The following is a 25,195-nucleotide window of genomic DNA, read 5'->3' on the forward strand; positions in this document are numbered from 1 at the left end:
GCACCCAGCTGTTGAGAGGGGCCTCTGCTTCGGATACCTCTGCGCCCCGTGTAAAGGGGGCTCTTTCCACTCCTTATCCTGTATTCGCCGTGGATAGTGATTTATTGCTTCTCTCACCGTATTCCGCCGCCCCCCCACCGGTTGTGCAGAATGTCTATGGCATGGGGCCTCGTGAGTTATGGCCGCCAATAGCCTATATGGCTTTCCTGAGTGTGTGTTGTCTACAGTGCCACTGTATGTAGATATTCGTTGCGTCGCGCTGTGTCAGGGCTGCAAGCGTTCCTTGGCAGTGACTGCCTGACTGCCTCTCCCCACTCCAGTGCGCTCCACACGTACCGGTTCAGGCTCGATCCTCCTTCCGCCGGCGGTGTCAGGCCCAGCGGCCCCTCGCGGCTCTGTGGTAAGCGCTGGCTCCGTGGGGTACTTGCTGTCCGGGGCGCTTCTTCCTATGTTGCCGCCCGACCTGGACCGGCACCACCCCTGCGAGCGATACTGTCTCTGCTGGCTTTTAATAATCCTCCTCGCCGCCTCTGCTTTTGATGGAACCCCGGGGGGACTCGCAGGCAGCCCCGGTGTTCCGCTTTACAGGTGTGGCCGGGTATGTCTCAGCCTGGGTGAGGGGGGGCCCTTCCTGTGTCCAGCACTGCAGTGCCACCTTGTTCTTGAAGTGCCCCGAGGTAATCTCACCTTTCCCGATGAGGGCCCACTGTCTTGCAGGGCGTCACTCTCCGCCCGGTCGCGGGCGCGGCTTCCCGTCCTCCGCGATGTTCCGGCTCTCACCTCGGGCTTTGGTGGGTTATTCCGCTGGCCTGTGCATCGGTGGCAACGCAGGAGCCCCCCCCAGTCTCTTGCGATGCTGGGTCGTTCCTGATGATACTTCACTCGGGGGGAGCGGAGGATGTCCACTGAGCCGCCCGGTCAGCCCTCACTTCCGCCGGGGTCGGAGAAGTACCAGAGGCCGGTGTTGCACTCCGGCTGTAGGCCCAGCGATGCCGAGGCAAAACGACACTGTTCTCGGCCTCGGATGAACGCCGGGGCAGGACCGGACGATGCCGCTCTGTCGCCAGACCCTGGTTCCGCTCCTTCGGGTGGGGAATTAAACGGATAGGTATGCCGGATTTTTCAAAGGCCGAGTTGCCTTAGAGAGCTCCCGCTTCACACAGCCGCCATTCTCGGCTGCTAGCCACGCCCCCCTCCGCTTGTTTGTTTTTTAACAAGAGTTTATGTCTCATTAGAACACCTAACAAGAATGTCCCTTTAACTGCGTTTTTTTAAGGGAATAAATATAGCATTTGGTACCTACAGCTTCTCTACAAATTCAACGAGTGCTTAAAAATTGAAGCTTAATTGTGTGCTGGGGAGTCTACTTTATCAAGGAAAGTTCATTAATGCACTTTTGGTTAATATACATTACCCATTTTATTAGTTGATAGGTCTTTATATAGCATTAAAGTGATTTGTATACACATACACATACTCGCACCACGTTTTAGGACATGGACAAGACATTCAATTAAAAAAGTGCATACAACTTCTGATGACCAGTCTGCTACAGGTAAAAGCATAATGTAAAATACTTAAAATAGGCTAACTTGTCGCAAAACGTGTTTACTTACAAGGGCTCTTTGGAGTAGGTATTCTTTTATACATTATTATACTAAATAGCATCTATTGGTATCACTAGGTAGAGCACTGCAGCTTACTATACAGGCTGTGAATCCCCAGCATCAATGTGGGGTTTTTTCTGGAGAAAGAAAAAACACTGAAAATATTTGATAGTCTAAGATTCATATTTAGCACTGGTAGGGCCTTGACAAGAACCATGGACCAGTTTTTAACAAAGGCTGTGTTAGCGCTGGAACACGAGATAGCCATAACAGAGAAGAGAATGTCGCTAGAACCTATCTTCTCTAAGCGTTCCTCCTTGTGCACCATTGGGGACGTCATTACTCCTGAGCAGCTTTCTGTTAATTCCCCTAAGGATGCAATACGGCTGGACAAGAGTCGGGATATAGAGGCTATCGATGTATCTGACACCTGTTCTATGGCAGCCTCCACTATCTCGAGTTCATTAACAGAGGACAGCCCCTCAAAATCATCTGCTTCACCAAATAAACGTGGGAAGAGAAAGCGAAGTGGGAGAGCTCATAAGGGTAGACGTCCCAAATTAATTAAATCTACCATATCTGGAGAGGCCCTTACTACATTGTCTCACACTGCAACCGATAGTATCCTACCTACTAGTGATAAGATAGGCAAACAGGCTCCTGTGTTGCCCCAGCGCCAGCCGTTGTTAGCCCAGCTCCCTGATAGTATCTTCGGCCAGATAGAGCACCTGATGAAGTCGCTGATGCTTCCTTTATTCGAAAGAATCAAATTAGTGCTAAAAAATCTGGGCAAGTTGGAAAATACTGTTATGGCTAATACTTCTGCTTTGGAAAAGTGTGTGTGTTGCTCTAGGGTCCCCAACTGTTCTTCTAAAGGAGTCTTACTGCCAGCACATGTTGGTAATTCTGCCGTTAGTCCCAATATAACGCACCCCAATCCTCCCCAGTATCCAAGTCAAGATGATGGGAGGGGCGCCTCAGGGGCCTACAAGACAGGTCAAACCATTAGTAAGAGAGCTGAAGCACAGGGGCAGAAGTGCGGGAAGGAGAGAGATCCTGTTAAAGTGTCTGTAGAGTTAATCCCTAAAGTGAAGGAGGTTGGAGTTGCTGTAGATATGAAGAAGAAGCATCCCTGTATTGACCTACCCCCTGACTCAGTGCCTTACACTGTGATATTGTCAGGGGTACCAGAGATTCAACAAGATAAACAGGAAAATCACAGGGAACTGAAAATGAATATGCTACTTACCAGTATGCATCTGTTCTTGGCATGTAGGGCTGCTGACATTCATATCTATAGCATATCTATAGCATAGATCGCCGCCTAGTGTTGGGTCCGGCTGATTGCACATTGTTGTCCTGGAAGAGTCTTCGAAGTATCACGAGATAGGTGGCTCCTCCCATGGACTACAGTGCGCATGGGCATCGACTCCATCCCCAGATTGTTTTTAGCCATTGTGGCAAAGATGGAGTGTAACAGTGTAAGCGATGGCCATGCTAAGAGTAAGTGTAACAAGGTCTGCAGCCACTACAGGTGCCGGGTAGGAGGGCGGGCGATATGAATGTCAGCAGCCCTACATGCCAAGAACAGATGCATACTGGTCAGTAGATATTCAGTTCGAGGCATGCGGGCTGCTGAATTCATATCTATAGCATAGAATACATAGCAGTCCCTCTATTAACGGCGGCTGCCTGTGCCAGTTGCAGAAGTCTAAAAAAGTGTTTTAAGAACAGCCTGCCCTACAGCTGCCTGCTGCTTGGAGTGCACATCTACACAGTAATGGTTTGTAAATGTGTGTGGTGTAGACCATGTGGCTGCTCTACAAATATCTTCCAAAGGGATATTACCAAGGAAAGCCATAGAGGCCCCCAACTTACGGGTGGAGTGGGCTCTGGGAGGGACCGTCAAAGTGCGCTTAGCCTTGTGATAGCAAATCTGAATGCACTTAACGATCCACCTGGCTATACCTGCTTTGGAAATGGGGTTGCCTTTGTGCTGGGCTGAAAAGGCAACAAAGAGTTGTTGTGTCTTCCTAAAGTCTTTGGTCCTATCGATGTAGTACATCAAAGCTCGTTTGACATCAAGAGTGTGGAGCATTCTTTCGGCCACTGTTTCTGGGTTTGGAAAGAACGCAGGCAGTTCAATGGTTTGGTTGACATGGAACTGCGAAACCACTTTAGGAAGAAATTTTGGGTTAGTGCGTAGCACCACCCTGTTTGAGTGAATCTGTATGAAAGGTTCTTGTACAGTGAGCGCTTGCAGCTCACTAACACGTAGTAGAGACGTAATAGCAATGAGAAAAGCCACTTTCCACGTTAAGAACTGAATCTCACACGAATGTAGAGGCTCAAAAGGTGGGCCCATCAACCTGGTGAGGACCACATTGAGGTTCCATACAGGAGCTGGCGGGGTCCTGGGAGGGATGACCCGCTTCAGCCCTTCTAGGAAGGCTTTAATGGCAGGCACCCTGATAACGGAGAGATGCTGCCTGTTTTGGAGATAAGCCGCTATGGCGGATAAGTGTATCCGAATGGAAGCATAGGCAAGATTGCATTTGTAAAGATGCAACAAATAACATATGATGTTGGGAATGGACGCATCAAGTGGGTTGATGTGGCGTTCAGTACAGTAAATGACAAACCGCTTCCATTTTGCTGCATAGCAGGCTCTAGTGGTGGGCTTTCTCGCCTCCCGAATGATATCCATGCATTCAGGAGGCAAGTCAAGGTAGCCAAACTCTAAGACCTCAGGAGCCAGATCGCCAGATTGAGCTGTTGCGGATCTGGATGCTGAATGGCGCCATGGTTCTGCGTCAAGAGCCTGGGTGTGAGGTGCAGCCGTTGATGCGGTACCACGGAGAGTTCTAGAAACGTGGTGTACCATGGCTGGCGTGCCCACGTTGGAGTAACCAGGATGAGTGTCATCGAGTGTTGTTTTAGCTTTCTTGCCACCAGCGGTATGAGGTGCTGGGGGAAAAGCGTACGCAAATCTGCCTGACCAGTTCATCCATATCGCATTGCCTTGCGACTGTGGGTGAGGGAACCTGGCGGCAAAGCTTTGGCATTTTGCGTTTTCCCTCGTGGCGAACAGGTCTATCTCTGGATGACCCCACTGCTGGAAATACGGGTGGAGTACTGATGGATGTATCTCCCACTCGTGCATTTGGTGGCTGTACCTGCTGAGCAGATCCGCCATCTGATTGTCTGTGCCCGGGAGGTGTTCCGCCATGAGGAAGATGTTCCTCTGAATGGCCAACTTCCACATGCTCTGAGCCAGATGAGACAACTGTGGAGAGTGTGTACCTCCCTGCTTCTGGATGTAGTACATAGCCGTCATGTTGTCCGTCCGGATCAACACGACCTTGTTGCATAGATGTACTTTGAATGCCTTCAGTGCCATGAAGATTGCCATTAGTTCTAGGTAGTTGATGTGCATCTTCCTTTGCTGCAGTGTCCATAGTCCCTGCACCGTGTAGTGGAGTACATGAGCTCCCCATCCCTGGAGAGATGCGTCCGTTGTCAGGGTAATCTGTGGCACAGGCTCTTGGAACGGTCGTCCCTTGCAAAGGTTGTGTGGATTACACCAATGCAGAAAGTTGTATGCCCGACCGGTGACCAACACTAGGTCTTTCAACTGCCCCTGAGCCTGAGTCCACTGATGCGCCAAGCATTCTTGGAGCGGACGCATATGTAACCTCGCGTGCGGGACTATGAAAATGCAGGAGGCCATCATGCCTATCAACTGCATGAACACTCTCGCAGGAAGCGAGTGTTGCGGTCTGAACTGTTGGATTAGCGACTGGATGTTGTTGATCCTCGCTGAAGTTGGCTGAGCCGTGGCCGCCAGGGTATTTATCGTCGCGCCCAGATACTGCCGCATAAGGGCCGGCTGAAGGTGCGACTTTGGATAGTTCAGTGAGAAGCCCAGACCGTGAAGAAGGTGAATGGTGTGGGACATGTCGGCGGCACATTGCTGGGCCGACTTTGCCTGAACCAGCCAGTCGTCCAGATAAGGGTAGACATGTACGTTTTGTCTCCTGAGGTGCGCCGCCACTGTCGCCAGACATTTGGTGAACACTCTGGGGGCTGTGGTCACTCCGAAAGGAAGGACCTTGAATTGATAATGCCGATTTTGAATGGTGAATGAGGTATTTTTTGTGTGATGGATGGAGTGGAATGTGGAAGTAAGCATCCTTGAGGTCCAAGGTTGTGAGGAAGTCCCCCTGAGTGAGTAACGGAAGAACTTGCTGCAGCGTTAGCATGTGAAAGTGTTCTGAGAGAATGTACTGGTTCAGGGGCCTGAGGGACCCGTCCTTCTTTGGGATTAAGAAGTACAGGGAGTACACCCCTGTGCCTTCTTCCTCCACTGGCACTAGCTCTATAGCGCCTTTTTGCAGCATGACAAGAACCTCCTGCTGCAATAAGTGCAAATGCTCTGTGGACATAGGACGGTGTTTTGGTGGTATGTTGGGTGGAGTGGATGTGAGCTCCAAACAATAACCGAACTGGATAAGTTTCCTGACCCACCTGTCTGTGGTGATGGATTTCCAGACTGGCAGGAACTGCTGGAGTCTCCCCCGACAGGCGTGGAATGGTCGGGGGACGGTGACAGGGCGTCACTGTTTGTTGGAGGCGGAGGAACGGGAGTTGTTGTTGCCCCTGCCTGCCCTTGGCGTTGTTGCCCCGATAACCTCCTCTACTCTGCTTGGGGTATGAGGATTGCGCCCCACCTTTATTGAGTTGTGTTTGCTGGGACATCTGGCCTCTGGAAACACCCCTATTGCCTGAGCGACGAAAAGTGCTCCCCCTAAACTGTTGGGACTGGAGAGCTCCCATGGACTTCGCAGTCTCGGTATCCTTCTTTATTTTTTCCAAGGTGGTATCCACCTCAGGACCAAATAATCTGTCAGGGTTTACTGGCTGGTTGAGAATGATAGTTTGAATCTCAGGCTTAAACCCGGAGATTCTGAGCCATGCCTGACGTCGCAACATTACACTGGTGTTAATTGCCCTGGCTGCAGTGTCCGCGACGTCTAGTGCACACTTAATGGAAGCGTTGGAGATGAGCTTCCCTTCCTGGATAAGCATCTCCGCCGCCTCCTTATATTGGTCTGGGAGATGTTGCAACAGGGTCTCTAGTGTGTCGTAGTGTGCCCTGTCGTACCGAGCCAAGAGTGCCTGCGTGTTAGAGATACGCCAGATATTGGCCGCCTGAGCTGCTACTCTCTTCCCCGATGCCTCCAGCACTTTGGATTCTTTGTCCGGGGGAGGAGCTTCACCAGTGGTCTGCGAATTCGCCCTTTTGCGGGCATTAGAAACGACCAGGGAGTCCAATGGCAACTGGCCCTTGATGTATGTTGGATCGCCAAGTGCCGGTCGGTATTTTTTTTCAATTCTAGGGTTGACCACCCTTGATCGTGTGGGTTCCTTGAAGATGTCCGCAGCATGTTTCAGGACCCCCTTTAGCATCGGGAGAGTTTTCACAGTCTTTTCAGCTGTTGAAAAAGTGTCAAAGAGGAAGTCCACCTCCACAGGGTCAGAATGCAGTTCAACGTCGTGGTTCTTTGCCGCCCTCTCGATCAAGGCATTGAATGCCGCAGAATCCTCAGTGGGAGAGGTTTTGACGTTGTATACTTGAGGGTCAAGGGCGGGTTGCTGATCCCCTTGGTCTCCTGCCTCCACCCATGAGTCCTGTTGTTCATCAGGATTTTGTGGGCCGGAAAGTTGTATTCCTCGTCCTGATCCCCTGCATCCTCGGCATCTGAATAAGTTGGTGAGGGTGTGGCAACTCTTTGAGTCCGAGGAGCCAGTGGTTCGACCAAGACCGGTGAATCCGAAGCAGGCCTTTTGCGCTTCAGAGGAATGGTGTATGACTCCAAAGGCGTCGTCGCAGTAATTTTTCGTTTGTAAAGCGTAAGCTTCCCGGTGTCGGCATGGATGAAACGCTCCGACTGATCTTCTACCAATGGTGGTTGATGCATCAAGCCCCCAGCCGGCTGAGTGGGCTTCGACCCCGCAGCACCTTGCAAGTTCGCTTCGGGCACCGACCGTGGTGCGAAGGCCTTTGGTGCCACCTTCGGCGGCAACGTGAAGAGGATTGGCGTCGATGACTGTGAGGTGGGGACCGATTGCTTCGGTGCGGAAGGCGTCTTGGGGTCTTCCGCTGAAGCCTTGTCCCTGATACATTTCAGGGAGTCCGAGACCTGCTTCGTGAATGAAGCGGACGGCTTCGTCGACACGACAGACGATCTTGGTCCACCAACGTGTGGAGACTCGAGCGTCGAGGACTTTGGCTTTTCCGGCCGAGGCTTCATTGTGTCGGCGGCCTGGGTAACCGTTTTTGGGGCCCCAGTCTTCGGCTCGACGCCCTTGCTGGTTTTCGGCTCGATGCCCTTTGTGGACTTCGGCTCGATGCCTTTGCCTGGCTCCAGCTCGACGCCCTTCTTGGACTTTGGCTGGACGCCCTTGCTTGACTCTGGCTCGACGCCCTTCTTGGACTTCTGCTCGACGCCCTTGGTCAACTTTGGCTGGACGCTCTTGCCCGACTCCGCCGGGTGGACAGCTTTCATCGGCCCGGGTTGTCCTGACACCTCGGAAGACGAGGGTGTCGACAGGGGAGCAGACGTCTTCGGTTTCGATGGCGTGTCAGCTACTTTCGGTAGTGTGGACACCGAAGGTTTCACTTTCGGTTTCACTTTTGACAATGGCGGCTCCGCCGAAGTGTCCGTAGCCGGGCCTGGAGGCGGGCCGTGGATCCTGGGAGAAGGTCTTGGGTAAGGCCGATTGGCGATCCCTCGACCTGAGCCTTTGTAAGTGTTCGAACGGGGCATAGCTCTTCCTCTGAGCTATCTTCCATGGCCCCATAGGCCTCATTGTCGTCTCCTACCTCGTCAACGACTTCTTCTACGTCTAGGCCTTCGACATCCACTTGATAGTCGTAGTCGATTTCTTCCGCTGGAGGTGAAATCTGCAGCTGAACTTCGTGTTCGTCTGCTTCCTTGCTGTCGAAGATGTCCACCGGTGCCGGGGCCGACTGCCGGGCCTCCATGCGCGCCACGCGCCGAAGCCGAATCGTCTTCTTCGAACGAAACCGTGAACAAGCCATACAGTTGGCTTCATCGTGGTCCGGCGACAGGCACTTGTTGCACACCGGGTGGACGTCGATGTGTGGGTACTTCGACCCGCACATGGGACACTTCTTGAACGGGCTCCGTTCCATGTCGCGTCGTCGAGGGTCTTGCTGCGTCGACTGGGCCTCGATCACCGAAGAGTCACGCGACTCCCTGGATGTCCAACTCGGGTCTGAACAGAACCGGGCACCGAACGCAAACAATACTGACGGTACGAAGAAGGCCTTTTGGCCTTGAAAAAGTTTGTCGATTCCTGACTGGAGAGAACGAAATTACATCCGAACCCAATGGCGGAAAAAAAATCTGGGGATGGAGCCGATGCCCATGCGGACTGTAGTCCAGGGGAGGAGCCACCTATCTCGTGATACTTCGAAGACTCTTCCAGGACAACAATGTGCAATCATCCGGACCCAACACTAGGCGGCGATCTATGCTATAGATATGCTATAGATATGAATTCAGCAGCCCACATGCCTCGAACATAAAGTCATCTTTTGGCTCAGCAACTATAGACCACTCCCAGGATATATCAACGGTGAAATTTTACATGTTAGAAGGGCGAGCTGGTTGGGTAGCAGACGCAAGGACCTGGTAGGGGATTGTATAATCATACATTTCAGAGACCCCAGAGCTGTAAGGTTAATCTGCGAAGGGATGGAAACTAGAGGGGAGGGTGGAATTCAAACTCTTGATTTGAGCTAAATTCTATCCTCGTTCAACCACTGGTATCCCTCTGTTTTCACGTAACTGGAATGAAATGCCCTCTAGATATCCTTCGCCTACATTTAGGGTGGAGTGTCAACCTCCCTGGGCTAATCAACTGGATCTCCCCTTCAACTACCCTACTTACACTTATAATCGATTTGCTCCCCCATCCACCCTAGAGGATAACGATTGACTTGGGGATGATAGGTTTCAGCAAAGGTTATCGCCTAATGGGAGTATGTTTCGAAGTCTGGGGGTAAATAACAGTAGTAATACAACACCGCCACAAGATCGACTCACACTCCAGCCCTCCACTCCGTCTAAGAAGATCGCTGTTACGGGGGATCTTGTTCCTCGCCAGACGGGGGGTTGTCCGGAGGTGACTCCTAGTCCTGTTGTCCCCCTAGTGAAGGTTTCTTCATGGAACATTGCGGGTTTGGAAACTAAACTACATGTTCCGGATTGGGCTAGTTTTATCGATGAGTCTGATATCTGGTGCTTTCAGGAAACTTGGGCAATTGCCCCTCTCTTCTGCTTTGGCTATCTGAATTTTTCAAAACCAGCAGCCAAGGTTAGTAGGGGAAGACAGGTGGGTGGTCTGTCGATATGGGTACGTCAATGTGTGGGAGTCTCTGTGGTGGAGATCCCGTTTGACAGTCCGGACATCATGGCAATAAGGAAGGTTCTCAATATTATTATCATTAATGTATATCTTAGGGGGTTTCCAGGTGGGAGATGTTCTCCAACAGCCCTTTTATTAGAGGAATTTCTTTGTACGGTCTCTAAAAAAATAAATAGGGTTGTGGCCGGGGACTTCAACACCTGTTTTGAGCCACTTGGTTTGGTCGATGGAAAGCTTACAGAGGCAGAAGATTCTTCATGGGGTATTCCCCAGCTGGAGCTGGTGCCCATTAAAAAATGGACGCATATACGGCTATGTTTATGAAGGGTCTGTGTCTAGATAAGGGCTTGCGGGCTGTTAACGGCAGAACTAAGTCAGATAGGGCAGGGGCAGTGACCTTTGACAACGGTAGATCTGAGTCTCGTATTGATTACATACTAGCCAACCTGGAGATGTGGTCGGTCATTGCCGACATGGTGGTCACGTGTAGACCCGAAAGTGACCATAATCCACTAGTCCTATCTCTGACTGATAACAGCTTTATTGATACTGACTTGGTTGTTGCCCCCACTGTTCAGGGTATGGTAACTCTCACTAATGACGAGAGAAGGGTACGTTGGTCGAAAATTGCAATGAATGAGGGATCTCTGTCCATGATAAGGCATCTGCTCACTACCACGGTGGTTAAACTAAATAGCTTCTAGTCTCAGGCAGAGAATAATGAAAACTTCCCTGAAATCCATAATGGGTTATTTTCTGAACTCAAATCTTTTTTTGTTAGGAGGCTACCCCCTAACACTAAAAACAAAGTGTTGAGACCCTGCTCCTGGTATGATAATGGCTGTAGACAGGCTCAAAGAGCTCTTCTTATAGCCATTAAATTAAGACTACCAGACGACAAGCGAAGATGTAGGGCTACCTATAAACTAGCCCAATTATCTGCCAAAAAGAATTGGGACGAGGACCGTTGGAGGGGGTTACTTCAGGCTTGTGAGGGGCGGAATATGACGCAATTTTGGCACCTCCTCAAATGGGGTAACCGCACACAAGATATGGTTCCCACAAACTATGTGGAGCCACAGGCATGGGTCTCGTATTTTGAAAACCAGTTCAAACTGCAGTGTGGTCCTCTAACAGCGACGCAGACCCCCATGTGTGAGGAATCCCTGTTTTTTGTCCCCAGTGAGGTGAAGGTGATCCTAAAGGGCATTCCAAGTGGTAAAGCTCCAGGGCCTGACTGTATCCCTGCATACTTATTGAAACATGAGCAAGATCTATGGGTCCCATATCTGACAATGCTAACTAACGCCCTTGCTAGTGGAGCTTTGGTTCCCGATTCTTGGCTTGAGGCTGAGATATTGCCCATCTACAAGAAGGGCGATCGCTCTGCCCCGGTCAACTATCGTCCTATCAGCCTTATAAGACGCGGTACAAAAGATTGTGGCCAGTCTTCTTTTGGGCCGTATACAGGATTGGATGGCCGATTTTGATGTATTAACACCCCTCCAGGCGGGTTTTCGGTCGAACATTGGTACCCTAGACCAAGCATTTAGGGTCATGCTCTTATACTGGAAAGAGGTTCTGCTAGGTGGTGGCATGCTCTTTGCGGCCTTCGTGTACCTTGATCTTGTACCTAGGATCAAGTTGTGGGAAGTGTTATTGGGGATGGGCATGCCCAAAGAGTTGGTAGCTTTCCTTATCAATATGCACGAACACACGCATGCAAACGTTCGTTGGGGCAAACCTGGGGAGATGACAGATAGGTTTGAGGTTTCTAAAGGTGTCAGACAAGGATGTGTGTTAGCCCCCACTCTGTTTTCCCTGTTTATTAATGGGGTTAAAAATTACTTTTCTAATCACCCGACTGACGCTCCCTCCCTAGCTGGCAAGAAAATTCCACTGCTCATGTTCGCGGACGATACGCTCTTAATTTCTAAGACGAGACAGGGGTTACAGCTTGCACTGTCTCGCTTTGAGCTGTTCTGCCGCGAACATGAGCTGTTAAGTCAATGTAGGGAAGACCAAATTTATGGTCCTTCGTGGCCCATGACCAGTCAAAGCTAGGGTTAAAATGAGTGGGGTCATCCTTGATCAGACAGCTGTTTTTACGTATCTAGGAGTCACCTTTAGCGAAAACCTAAGCTGGAAACCGCAGATAGACCTCCTCACCCTTAGGCATGCCCAACTTGCCGGTGCTCTGTTGAAGGAGCACAGGAACTCCATAACTAAACTACTGTCCCCCTTGTTAAAAATGTATGGTTCTAAAATACTACCGGCCATTATGTATGGAGCTGAACTGTGGGGCTTTAGGTCGCACAGAATAAATTTCTAAGATCGGCAATAGGGCTACCCCATTCAACACCTCGCATCCCCCTTTTATATGACCTTGGATGTAACCCCGTTGAGGACGAAATTGGTACAGGCCACTGGCGTTTTGGAGGCGCCTGTGGACGACACCGGAATTGTCTATGTACGCTGAGGCCCTTTTGGAAGTAAAAGGGCTTTGGGGCTCATCCAGGATTCCCTGGTTATCAGGAATAAAGGTCTCCCTGATGGATATGGGGCTGGGGTCCCTGTGGGCTGACCCAGTAACTGCTGTTTTCCCTTCCAAGAAGCTTTTTAAGGAAATTTATTGGAGTAGGAATAAGGAAAAGAGACTGGTGTCTGTACAGGGAAGTTCTATGACATCCTTATTCCTTGTTATTCAGGATACTCCCCATTACGAGGAATATTGGGACATTATAACAAAACCAATAGATCGTAAACTTTTCCATCAGCTAAGAGTAGGTTCCCTCCCGATCAGAGGATTAACATGCTCTTGGAATCCTTCTGGCTCCGATAAATGTCCCTATTATGTGGAGGAGGTAGAAACAGTGGACCATTTCCTCTTTTGCTGCCCATTGTACTCACATCCTAGACGAGTATGGTTGAAGCCCGCATGCCGCTCGCTGGGCACCAGATCCGCACAGGCTGCAAGTAGAATTTTGAAATCTGACACCTCAAGTCTAATTGTAATTTGTGTATCTAAATTTGTCAGTTGGGCCTGGTCAATCCGGAACCTGAGTTTTTAATACTTTGTGTACACTTGCAGATGGCGGGTTAGCATGATTGCTTCTCAATATGAATTTATTTTTTAATTCTGTATGTCTATTGTGTCCTACAGTCATAGTTTTTGTATATACATTTAATAACTTTTTATTGTTGTCTTTACTATGCTCTGTATTTATGGATTTTATTGGGGAATTTTACTAGGGTTTGTGCTGTTTTGTATTGTATGTCTTTTATGATGTAAATCGTAATAAAGACCTTTTTGACTGACTGACAAGATTCATATTTTAATTCCATGTGAACTGATTGCCAGATTATTACACTCGCTTTTCCAGGGTTTTATCAACTGAAGGTGTCTAGATGCATCATTTCATCCTACCACCGCTCACACCCACTGCCGCATCACTACTCCAAAGCGCAGCGCCAACTTCAGCAAATAGTTGCTGACAATCTACTAGTAGATGTATGGCACCACCAACACCAGACACAATATGAAGGCATGTTTCACTCGCTGTAAATAATACATGGTCCAGACTAGACATGTGGCTTGTGTCGCAAGACATTGAACTGTGCATTCTCTCCTCCTGCCATTTAGCGCAAACTTCTTCAGACCACTCCCCTGTGCTTATCTCGGTGACTCCCCCGGGAATGTCCTCCCAGACCAGACAGTGACGCCTACAGCCCAGGGCGTTACTAGACTGGGTGTTTAGGTCTGAATTGGGGGAAACGCTAGAAGAATACCTATGACTAGATATAGACTGTCCCATCCCTAGCCATGGTATGGGAAGCCCTAAAAGTCACTGTACGGGGACATTGCATGGCCAAGGTGGGGATATTCTTAAAGACATTCGAACGACGATAGCGCAATTGGAAAGCCAGATCAAATAGCTGGAGACGGTATACGGAGGGAGGATGACAGTCCCACAATGGCCAAGATACGAGAGACCATAACAGAGTACCAAGCGGAAGCAGAAAGGGAATGTCTCTTTCGAGGCAAATATCACGCGGCGCGCAGATATGGAGAGGGGGAACGCCCTGGCTAAGCACTTGCCCAGACTGCCCGTCCACAGAGAATGGTGAATCACGTTCTGGTTGTTCGAGATAGGGATGGCGTGATGCATCGGGACACGACAGCTATAGGACAAGTATTCACCACACACTACCAAATGCTATATATCTCGTGTGCAGCACTCCAGGATTCTTGGCGGCCGACTTGGAGTTAGACAAAATAAGGGAGGCCATAATGCAGATTGGCAATGGCAAAGCACAGGGGCTGGACGGACTTGGCATAGAATTTTATAAAACCTACATGGACACTAGCTCCCTTCCTGAAAGCAGTTTATGAAGAGGCCGCCCAAACAGGGTCACTCCCACCTACCATGTGAGAACAATGCTGGTCTCATTACTGAAACCTGAGAAGCTCCCTGAATCCACAGACTCGTATCGGCCGTTGTCGTTGATAAACTATGATGAGAAGATATTGGCTACGGTCCTCGCAGATAGGCTAACTCTGTTTATGGATAGGCTCATTCGTTCTGACCAATCAGGCTTCGTACCTGGCCGTTCAACATCACACAATCTGGGAGCTCTCCTTTTTATCCTACACGATATCGATCAGGAAGAATAGGCGGTGGCGGTCTTTCTGAACGCCACCAAAGCGTTCGACTCCCTGGAATGGGGATACCTCCTGGCAGTATTGACGCAAATGGGATTTCCTCCGAGATTTCTTATGTGGATCAAATTGCTGTATAACAGACGCTGTGCCTCATTGCTATTACATCGGGAACGCTTCCCAGCATTCGACATCACCAGGGGCACGCGACAGGGTTGTCCCCTATCACCCCTGTTATTCGCGATAGCTATGGAACGGCTGGCAGCCATGCTGCGCCAACATCACAAGCAATATGCACTCAACTACCCCACACAGCCCATTTTAATATCATTATACTCCGATGATATCACACTATATGTGCGTAACCCTGCCGACGGACTAAATGCCATGATACAAGAAATTATAAAATTCAGGGCTTTTTCGGGAATAACCATAACTGGGGTAAATCCCAAGTCATGCCACTCACAAACTGTAACACCCCATTTCAAATGGACTATCCACTGTTGTGGAGCACTGACGAGGTCTGTTATCTGGGGATTAACGTCACTAGAGATAAGGAGGAGCTGCTGCGAGCTAACTATGGGGTGGCTCTCGCTAAAGTGGAGGACCTGATCAGCAGATGGATCGCTCTTCCACTCTCTTTGGCGGGCCGAATAGCCTTAATGAAGATGGTCATAATGCCCAAATTCTTATATCTATGTACAAACATTCCTTTACCCGTGGTAGCCCTTTCTTCACCAGACTGACAGGCCAACTCATTCGTCTAGCATGGGGCAGTAAGCAGCCTAGGATAAAATGGAGTACCCTCACGTTGCCGTTCGCTCAGGGTGGGTTAAAAGCGCCGATCCCAATCTCAACTATCTCAGTGCCCAGGCATACTTCGCAGCATACTGGCTTGCCCCCGCCTTTTATGACACACCTGGCAGTGGAACAGGGGACCATGGCACCGCTACCGTGGAGGAGATTCCTGGGTGTAGATGACTGGACAGCTGGAGGAAGGAAATCCACTGTGGCTTGAACAAACAATGGCGGGCCATTACAAAAAGATCCCAAATCCCCATGCTATATACCCCCCTACTCCCACTACTCGGCCAACATAACCTGCCAGTCACTCAGGAAGGGATTTGTAAGCTCATGCTCCTCCGTCTGGGCTTCAACACATGGGTGGACATGTACCATCAGGGATAATTCAAGGACGCTACTGCATTCCTGGGTGCCGCACCACCTACCACTATGGACAGATTCCTATGTATTCTCTTACAGCAAGCTGTCAAAGCAGCTACCCCCGCTTTCCCAGAGGAACCTCCCACATTGCTTTCATTGCTCCAAACCGTACGAGGAGGGGCAGCACATGCTATGTCCCACATATACAAAGCCTCCATAGGGGAGGGGGGGACACAATACCATGAAGGCAAAACAGGGGTGGGAAACGGAATTGGGGCATCCTTTTACAGAGGAGGCCTGGGCAAACAGCTGTCAACAAACAGAACACATCACCGCTAGCAGCAGATTCAGAATTATTAATTTTAAATTCCTCCACAGAATGTGTTACACTCTGGTACGGTTACACAGACTCCAGTTATGAGCCAGTGATAGATGCGACCACTGTAAGCAGGAAAGAGCAGGCTTTCTACATTTGGCGCGGGATTGCGGATCCATAGCGCATTACTGGGTTGAGGTAAGAAATGCCTTGGGAGACATGCTAGGGGCACAGCTGGATCCGACACCGGAACTGGGTCTCCTGTGCCATCTTTCAGGCCACAATGGCCACGCAAAAAGGTTCCTGTGGATAGGTTTACTGATTGCCAAACGCAAAATCGCCTCTAGATAGGGGCGGGGCAGAGCGCCTAAGTTTAAAGAATGGCTGACAGACATTACTTATTGTCAAGAGCAAAACAATGTATACGCTGAACTACTACCCCCTCGCTCAAGACCATGCGATATCTGGGAGTAGCTCACTCGATATATGCTCAAGATGGCGGCTACAGAGAGGATGAGGGCGTACCACTGCAAACCACTTTTAAAACTGGGACCGATGAGCCACATGGGCCTGGGGTGGAAACCTGAGGGGGTCGCTGTGACATATCATTTGCTACTCACAGTTACACAGATTGTTATGCAGGGAATCTGAGGCACACAAGTTACAGCTATGTATTAAGAGTGCCATCTTGATGATGGGCCACTGACGTATAACACACTTGGGGATTGGAGTGTTGTCATACAACAACACGCAGGACTATATGGCCAATAGATTGGCACCAAATGAGACTACTGAGATATTTTCCCCATCTCATTCAGCTGAATACTTTGCGTTTAAAGAAAGATCTGGTTGTTTTTGGTGGATATATCGTTCTCCAGCACACTCTACAGGAATTGGAACATGGTTGAAGAGAAGCTCCAAATCTTAATTGAATGGCGTCGAAAGAAAAGAACTAATGCCAGAGCGCAGAGGTGGAGCTTATATGCAGCTCTGCAAAGTCACTTCCTGGGCGGTACAGAGACACAGCAGAGCCACATAGGGCCATCCACTGGTGCATGGAAGTATTGCTGGAGAATTCTCCAGATCCAGTCTGGGTATATTCTAAAAGTGAGGGACCCAGTTAGATGCATCCATAATAATTTATATAATGGGAATAACATGGAATACAGTTCAATATTAAATTATTAAACAAAAAAGGAGATAACCTAAGGCTATTGCGGAACCAATAATGAGCTCCCAAAAAGCGAGAAAGCACAATGATAACAGGCAGTTTGTTTTCTTTCTTCAAATATAAACGTGATCTTCACACAGAGGTGTCGTTGCTGCTGGATCCTACAGAAAGTTTGAAAAGTTTGAAGCAGAAGGCACGGAGTAAATGTACAATGGAGACTACAGTTAATTTCAAACCGAACCTCTTGCAGGAGGCAATAAGTAAGAAACGATGTTATTAAGAGAATTTTCCTTTGGATCTTAGGGCAGTCTACGATTACAAGGAAATACCTGTTAGGGTTATTGTCTTTTACCACTGGCGTCCTGGGGCCACAATATGCTGCACTCAAACTGATTCACCAAGACCTCCCCTTTTTGCACTTGACTACCACAGAGTAGATTGGCTGAACATCTATGGCTTACTCCATGACGTGGTTTGGGATATGGAACTTCAAAAAAGCAATAAAGAAAACCTTTGGTAAAACAGCTATCAAGCTTGAAAATTGGATAGTTTACCCCCCAAAAGGTCGTTGACATAGCCCATGCAAAGGATGAACAAGGTAAGATGAAAATATTGTGTAAAACATGGGTAATATTCTATGCCATATTCGTTGTACAGAGAAAGCTAGATTTTAGAACCCACAGAGCTCAATCAATTTTCAGTTATGTGAAGCTTAGCACACATTGGAGAAGACTGACATTAACACTAGTTTGCTTATTTTATTATTTGCAAAACACATCCTGATCTCTTTACCAGTAATGCACCCTTTGTACTGTCTTTTTACCCTTATTTATCAAGAAATGCTGATAGTCTTTTGTGGAGAAGACCAATTAAAGACATATTTGATAAACAATTTGTGAATTTCAAGATACCAAATAATAAATGCATAAATGCTTATATTACCCTGGTGGTAAAGGCTGTGGACGTTCCCATGTTGTAGTTCGTGTGTTGTGATCTACATAATAGGTTCTTCCATGAGGATCTTTTCTTTGTTCCCATCTAGGTAGAAAACAAAAAACAAATTATGTCAATCAAGAATAATGTTTTGGATGAATCAGACAAACAATAAACATTACCCAGTAAATGATAATGTTACTTACCCAGTAAGCATCTGTTTTTGACATGTAGAGCTGTAGATTCACATGCTCTGCATACTCCTGCCATCTAGGGTTGGGCCTCCGACCCTGCTCGCAGGCAGGTCGTTCCCCACGCTGCTGCACGGCTCTGCCTACATTGTTTTTGCCTAATCTTGTATTTTTCCCCTGTGCCTAACTTGCTTTCTTGCCCAGACTTGTTTTTATTCCTCTGTGCTTGTACTTGCTTTCTTGCCCAGCCTTGTTTTTATTCCTCTGCCCCTGTACTTGCTTTCTTGTCCAGACTTGTTTTTCCTTCCTGTACCCAGTTCTCCTGCGGCGCGCCCTGTTTTTTCCAGCTGCTGCGTCCCTGCGCCCCCGCCCCCCTGCAATCCCATTCGCTGCCCGCTCCCATCTCCCAGCTGCTCATCCCTCCTACATGCCCTCATATTGAGGCCGCACAGCGGGCGTGCGCAGCGGGCGCACCCAATGCAAGCCCGTCTGCTCCCGCCCGCACCTGGACCGCGCCCAGCACTAGGACCCCACGGACGCCACGACGCCCGACACCGTTACGATGCCAGAACCATCCACGCACTCCACACCAGACAATCACACACCTACTTTTTGGGGCCTTCTCGACTCAACCTCCCCAGACGTCGCCTTCCTGACGGAGACCTGGTTGAACCCCGCCTCGGCACCCGACATAGCCATAGCCGTACCGGAAGGCTACAAGATCACCTGCAGGGACCGCACCAACGGAGCAGGAATCGCCATGGTCCACAGGAGCACCATCAGAGTCTCGACCAACACCGACAACACCTTAAGCTCCGCCGAACACCTGCACTTCCAGATCCACACCACCCTCAGAGGAACCCTCTTCTACAGACCCCGAGAAACCCTCATCTACAGACCCCTTGACCCCAACCACAGTTCAGCGACTCCATCGCCGAATTCGTCAGCACATACGCCCTTGCCTCCACGGACTACATCCTCTTCGGGGACCTGAACTACCACCTCGAGAACAACAATGACACCAACTCCACCACCCTGATCGACAACCTAGCCAACCACAGACTGAGACAACTCGTCACAATACCCACCCACCCACCCACTCCCGCTTGACCCCATCTTCTCCGCAAGCCCCCACGTCTCCTTCAACCACACCGAACTCCACTGGACAGACCATTGCAACATCCACTTCAACTTCAAGAAACCCACCACCGCACCCAACAGATGCCGCGCCGCTGCTGGAGCAAAGTCACCGTAGACCAGCTAACCACCACCCTCGTCCAGAGCCCACCCACTGACACCACCGACCCCAACACCGCTGCCTACAACCTCAGACAGTGGAACAACGACTGCGCCAACACCCTCGCCCCGATCAAGAAACCCTCCAACAGTCACACCAACAAGAAAGCCAGCTGGTTCACTGAAGACCTCCGGGCCTCCAAGCAAACCTGCCGAAAGCTGGAGAAAATCTGGCTCCGTGAACGAACACCGGACAGCTACGCAGCCCACAAGAACGCCACCCGCAGACACCATCACCTCATCAGATCCACCAAATGGGCCTCCTTCAAAGACCGTCTAGACAACGCGCACAACAGCATAGAGCTCTTCAACATCGTGAAGGAACTCTCCAACACCCCACCCTCGCAAGACCTGTGCGACTCGCTGGCCACCTTCTTCCAACGCAAGATCGCAGACATCCACGACAGCTTCAACGCCACGACAACCACTGAGACCTCTGCCCTTACGACCACCATCCGCACCAACCGCCTGCACTCCTGGACCAACATCAACGACGACGACACCATCAAGGTCATGAACACGTTCCGGATCTCCGTCAAACTCATGCACACACCACATCTTCAACAAAGCCAGCACAGCCATTGCACCCCATCTCCGGAAAGTCACCAACACCTCCTTTGAGACAGCAACCTTCCCGGAGAGCTGGACGCACGCCGAGATCAACGTCTTACTCAAGAAACACAAAGGCGGACCCCAAGGACCTCAAGAACTTCCGGCCCATCTCCCTGCTCCCGTTCCCGGCAAAGGTCGAGAAGACAGTCAATGAACAACTGACCCGCTACCTCGAGGAGAACAACATCCTGGACCCTTACCAGTCCGGGTTCGCAGCAACCACAGCACCAAGACTGCCCTCATCGCTGCCACCGATGACATCAAGTCCTTGCTGGTCAGCAGAGAAACGGCGGCCCTCATCCTCCTGGACCTGTCAGCCGCCTTCAACACGGTCTGCCACCACACACTACGAACACGCCTCTTTAACGCCGGGATCCAAGAGAAGGCCCTGGACTGGACCACCTCCTTCCTCTCCAGCAGAACACAGAGCATCCGCCTTCCCCCCCTTCCACTCCGAAGCAACCGAGATCATCTGAGGCATACCCCAGGGCTCATCCCTCAGCCCAACTCTGTTTAACATCTACATGGCACAGCTCGCCCACGTCGCCCGTTGGCACGACATCAACGTCATCTCCTACGCCGATGACACCCAGCTCATCCTCTCCCTCACCAAGAACCCCCACACCGCCAAAATCAACCTTCAAAAAGGAATGAAGGCCGTTGCTGAATAGATGAGGAACAGCCGACTGAAGCTGAACTCGAACAAGACTGAGGTCCTCATCCTTGGATCCACCCCTTCGGCCTGGTACGACTCCTGGTGGCCAACCGCACTGGGAACCACCCCAACACCCACAACCATGGACGCAACCTAGGGGTCATCCTCGACTCCACCCTCTTAATGACTAAACAGGTCAATGCCGTCTCCTCCTCCTCCTGCTTCAAAACCCTCCGCATGCTCCGCAGGATCTACAAGTGGATCCCCACTGAAACGAGAAGAACAGTCACCCAGGCCCTCGTCAGCAGCAGGTTGGACTACGGAAACGCCCTCTACGCAGGAGCCTCGGCCAAACTCCTGAGACGGCGCCAACGCATCCAGAACGCCTCTGCACGCCTGATCCTCGACATCCCTCACCGCACCCACATCACACCCCACCTGAGAGACCTGCACTGGCTCCCGGTCAACAAGAGGATAACCTTCAAGATCCTCACCCACACACAAAAGGCACTCCACAACACCGGACCAACGTACCTCAACAGACGACTCCGCTTCTACATCCCCACCCGCCAGCTCTGCTCTGCCAACCTCGCCACTGTCCCCCGCTTCTGAAGAGCGACCTCCGGCGGCTGATCGTTCTCCCACCTCCTGGCCAAGACCTGGAACACCCTCCCCATCCACCTACGGCAGACCCAAGACCTGCTGACCTTCAGAAAACTCCTCAAGACCTGGCTTTTCGAGCATTAGCAGCATTCCCCACCCCAGCGCCTTGAGACCCTCACGGGTGAGTAGTGCGCTTTACAAATGATATGATTATTTGATTGATTGATTTGGATGTTTGCAAGTTGTTTTTCTTCTAAGAAGTCCTTCCAGTCACGAGGAAACGAGACTCCTCCTTTCAGTGATAGTGCGCATGGGCATCAACTCCATTGTTAGGTTTTTTTTCATGCAGAGGGGGAGAATGGAGTTAGAAAGTGTAGAATTAGAATAGAGATGTCCATGCGTATATGTATGTAACATGAGAACTACAACAACTACAGATACCCGGGGTGGCGGGTGGGCACATGTGAATCTTCAACTCTACATGCCAAGAACAAATGCTTACTGGGCAATTAACATTAGCCGTTCGAAGCATGTGAGATGTAGATCACATAATTTGCATAGACTAAACAGTAATATACTCCCAAAGCGGTGGCGAACTTGCAGTTGTTGTAGTTGTTTGATATAGTGTTTTAAGTACTGCCTGACCTACATTAGCTTGTTGCCTTGCTAACACATCTACACAACAGTGCTTGGTGAATGTGTGCAGTGTCGACCATGTTGCTGCCTTACAGATGTCAGCTAAGGGAATATTCCCCAAGAAGGCCATAGTAGCCCCTACCTTGCTAGAGGAATGAGCTCTAGGGGGTATTACTAAATATCTTTTTGCTTTCACCTAACATGTCTGGATACATTTCACAATCCATCTTGCCAAAAAGCTGCTTTGTTTTGCGAAATTCTTTTGTTCTTGCCACATAATATAGTAAAGGTCTTCTAACATCAAGTGTGTTTAGAGCTCGGTCAGCTACACAATCAGGTTGAGGAAAGAACACAGGTAACTCAACTGATTGACTGATATGAAAGGCAGAAAGAACTTTAGCAAGAAATTTAGGATTGGTTTGAAGAACCACTCTGTCTTTGTGAAGATGAAAAATGGGCTCTTGTATAGTTAATGCCTGGAGTTCATCAACTCTCCTTAGTGAAGTTATTGCGATGAGAAAAGCAACCTTACATGATAGGAATTGTAATTGACACCTGTGCATTGGTTCAAATGGTGGACCCATTAGCCTTGTAAGGACTATGTTTAAGTTCCATACTGGGGCAGGTAGGACTCTTCGTGGAATCACTTTTTAATCCTTCCATAAAGGCTTTAATCACTGGTACTCTAGAGAAAAGTGTTGTCTGTTTTGTAAGTATGGAGCTACTGCTGCTAGATGTAAGCGAATGGATGTGTAGGCTAGTACAGGTTGTTCTAAATGTAACAGAAAACAGATGATGTTCTGCACAGAAGCAGCAAGAGGATTGAGATTGATATTGTTACAATAGAGAACAAACCATTTCCATTTTGCTGCATAACATGCTCTAGTAGTAGGCTTTCTAGCCTCTTTTAGGAAGTTCATACAGTTAGGTGGTAATTGTAAATAACCAAAGTCTATGACTTTAGGAGCCAGATCACTAGGTTCAGTTCTTTGGTATTTGGATGTCTGACTTCTCCATGGCTCGGAGTGAGAAGGCAGGAGGTGAGTTGCAGCTTTTGGTGTGGAACAACTGACAGCTCCAGCAGGATGGTGAACCAAGGTTGACATGCCCATGTGGGAGCTATAAGAATCAGTGTGAGAGATGTTTGCCTGAGTTTCCGAACGACCAACGAAAAGAGTGGGAGAGGCGGGAAAGCTTAAGCAAATATCCCTGACCAGTTCATCCATAGGGCACTGCCTTTGGAGAGCAGGTGTGGGAACCTGGAGGCAAAGCTTGGGCATTTTGCACTGTGTCGAACAGGCCTATGTGAGGAAATATCCATTCCTGAAAGTAGGGGAGGAGACCCGGAGGAAGAAGTTTCCACATGTAGAATTACTACTTCTGTCTGCTGAGAAGGTCTGCAATCCGATTGTTCAATCCTGGAAGATGCTCTGCCAGGAGATGAATCCTGTGGTGTATTGCCCATTTCCAAATGGCTTGTGCAAGGCATGACAGTTGAAGAGAGCGTCCCCACCCTGTTTTTGTATATAGTAGATATCGGTCATGTTGTCCGTGCGGATTTGGTTAGCTTTGCCTGAGGGGAATTTGAAAGGCTCTGAGCGCTAGAAACACGGCTAGTAGTTCTTGATGATTTATATGGAGTCTTTGTGCTTTAGACTCCACAATTCTTGGGACTGTGTAAGTGAGCACACCAACCAGTGAGCGATGTGCCTGCTGTTAGCACAGTCCGTGGACCAGGGTCGACGAAGAGCCGCCCTTTGGATACATTTTGTGGGTTCCACCACGGCAGAGAGGGATAGGTGTAGCCATCTACCAACACTAGATTGGTCAAATGACCCTGCAACTGGTTCCATTGACTTGCTAAGCATTCTTGAAGGGGACGCATGGAAGTCATGCATGGGGATCGACCACGAGGCATGACTCCATCATTCCTAGCAGTTGCATGAAGACTCTTGCTGGTAATGACTGGTTAGGAAGGGAGAATAAACTGAATACTGAGAATTCTGGCTGCATTGGGAAAGACTAGAGCGCTCTGAATGTCTATGGTGGCTCCGAGATAAGTCTGTGTTGGAAGGCTGCAGATGGGACTTCAACACATTCACTGTAAACCCTAGTTGATGTAGTAAGTGGATTGTGGCTTGAGTGTGTAGGAGGCACTTCTGGTAAGTGCTGGCTTTGATGAGGTAGTCATCCAGGTGTCGTAAGACATGATTGTGTGGTCTTTGAATTGGTAATGTTGACCCGCTATCACAAATCTGAGATATCTGCGATGAGCGGGGTGAATAGTAATGTGGAAATACGCATCCTTTAAGCCTAGAATATACATTAAGGCGCCCTGCTGTAGAGTTGTGAGCACTTGTTGAAGTGTCACTGTGAGAAAGTGCCATCTTTCTTGCCTTGGTATGCCCCCACTTTTTTATGAACTGCTGAGGTGCTTGACTGAGTGTGCCCTGGGTCCCTGCCAATCAGGTATCCAGGGACTGTGTTCCTTCCCTAAAAACTGTGTTGAAACAAAACCCAATTGGCATCTCTGGCTACCTATCAGCCCCTAGTAAATGGTACCCTAGGTACCCAGGGAATGGTGACCAGAGAAGACCCCCAAGGGCTGCAGCACTTATTGTGCCACCCTTAGGGGCCCTGTACCTTGGTACCCACACACTGCCTTTGCAGGGTGAGTGCATAGGTACAGAACTAAACAAAGAGTCGACATGGCACACATCCCTGTGTGCCATGCCCGCAAACCCACTGCCCTGGCATACATCAGTCACCCCTCTAGCTGGGTGCCCTATGCCAGTGGTGTGGGCACAGGTGCATGAGCCCTGTGCCCCTACAGTACCCAGGGCCATTCCTGGACACTAAGTGCAGTGATGCCATTAAGAGTATATGGTGCTGGG

General features: G+C 49.6%; 1 protein-coding gene across 2 annotated transcripts in view; it reads right to left on the bottom strand.

The window, feature by feature from the left end:
- Positions 1–25,195, bottom strand: part of WWP1 (WW domain containing E3 ubiquitin protein ligase 1) — a 1,173,512-nt gene that overhangs the window by 860,736 nt on the left and 287,581 nt on the right. For both annotated transcript variants that reach the window (XM_078687073.1, XM_078687072.1), the window contains exon 9: positions 18,318–18,413. In XM_078687073.1, coding sequence (XP_078543199.1) covers positions 18,318–18,413 — 96 coding nt within the window. The remainder of the gene's footprint in view (positions 1–18,317; positions 18,414–25,195) is intronic.

The sequence above is a fragment of the Lissotriton helveticus genome, chromosome 4_1 (assembly GCF_964261635.1).
Source record: "Lissotriton helveticus chromosome 4_1, aLisHel1.1, whole genome shotgun sequence".
Taxonomy (NCBI): domain Eukaryota; kingdom Metazoa; phylum Chordata; class Amphibia; order Caudata; family Salamandridae; genus Lissotriton; species Lissotriton helveticus.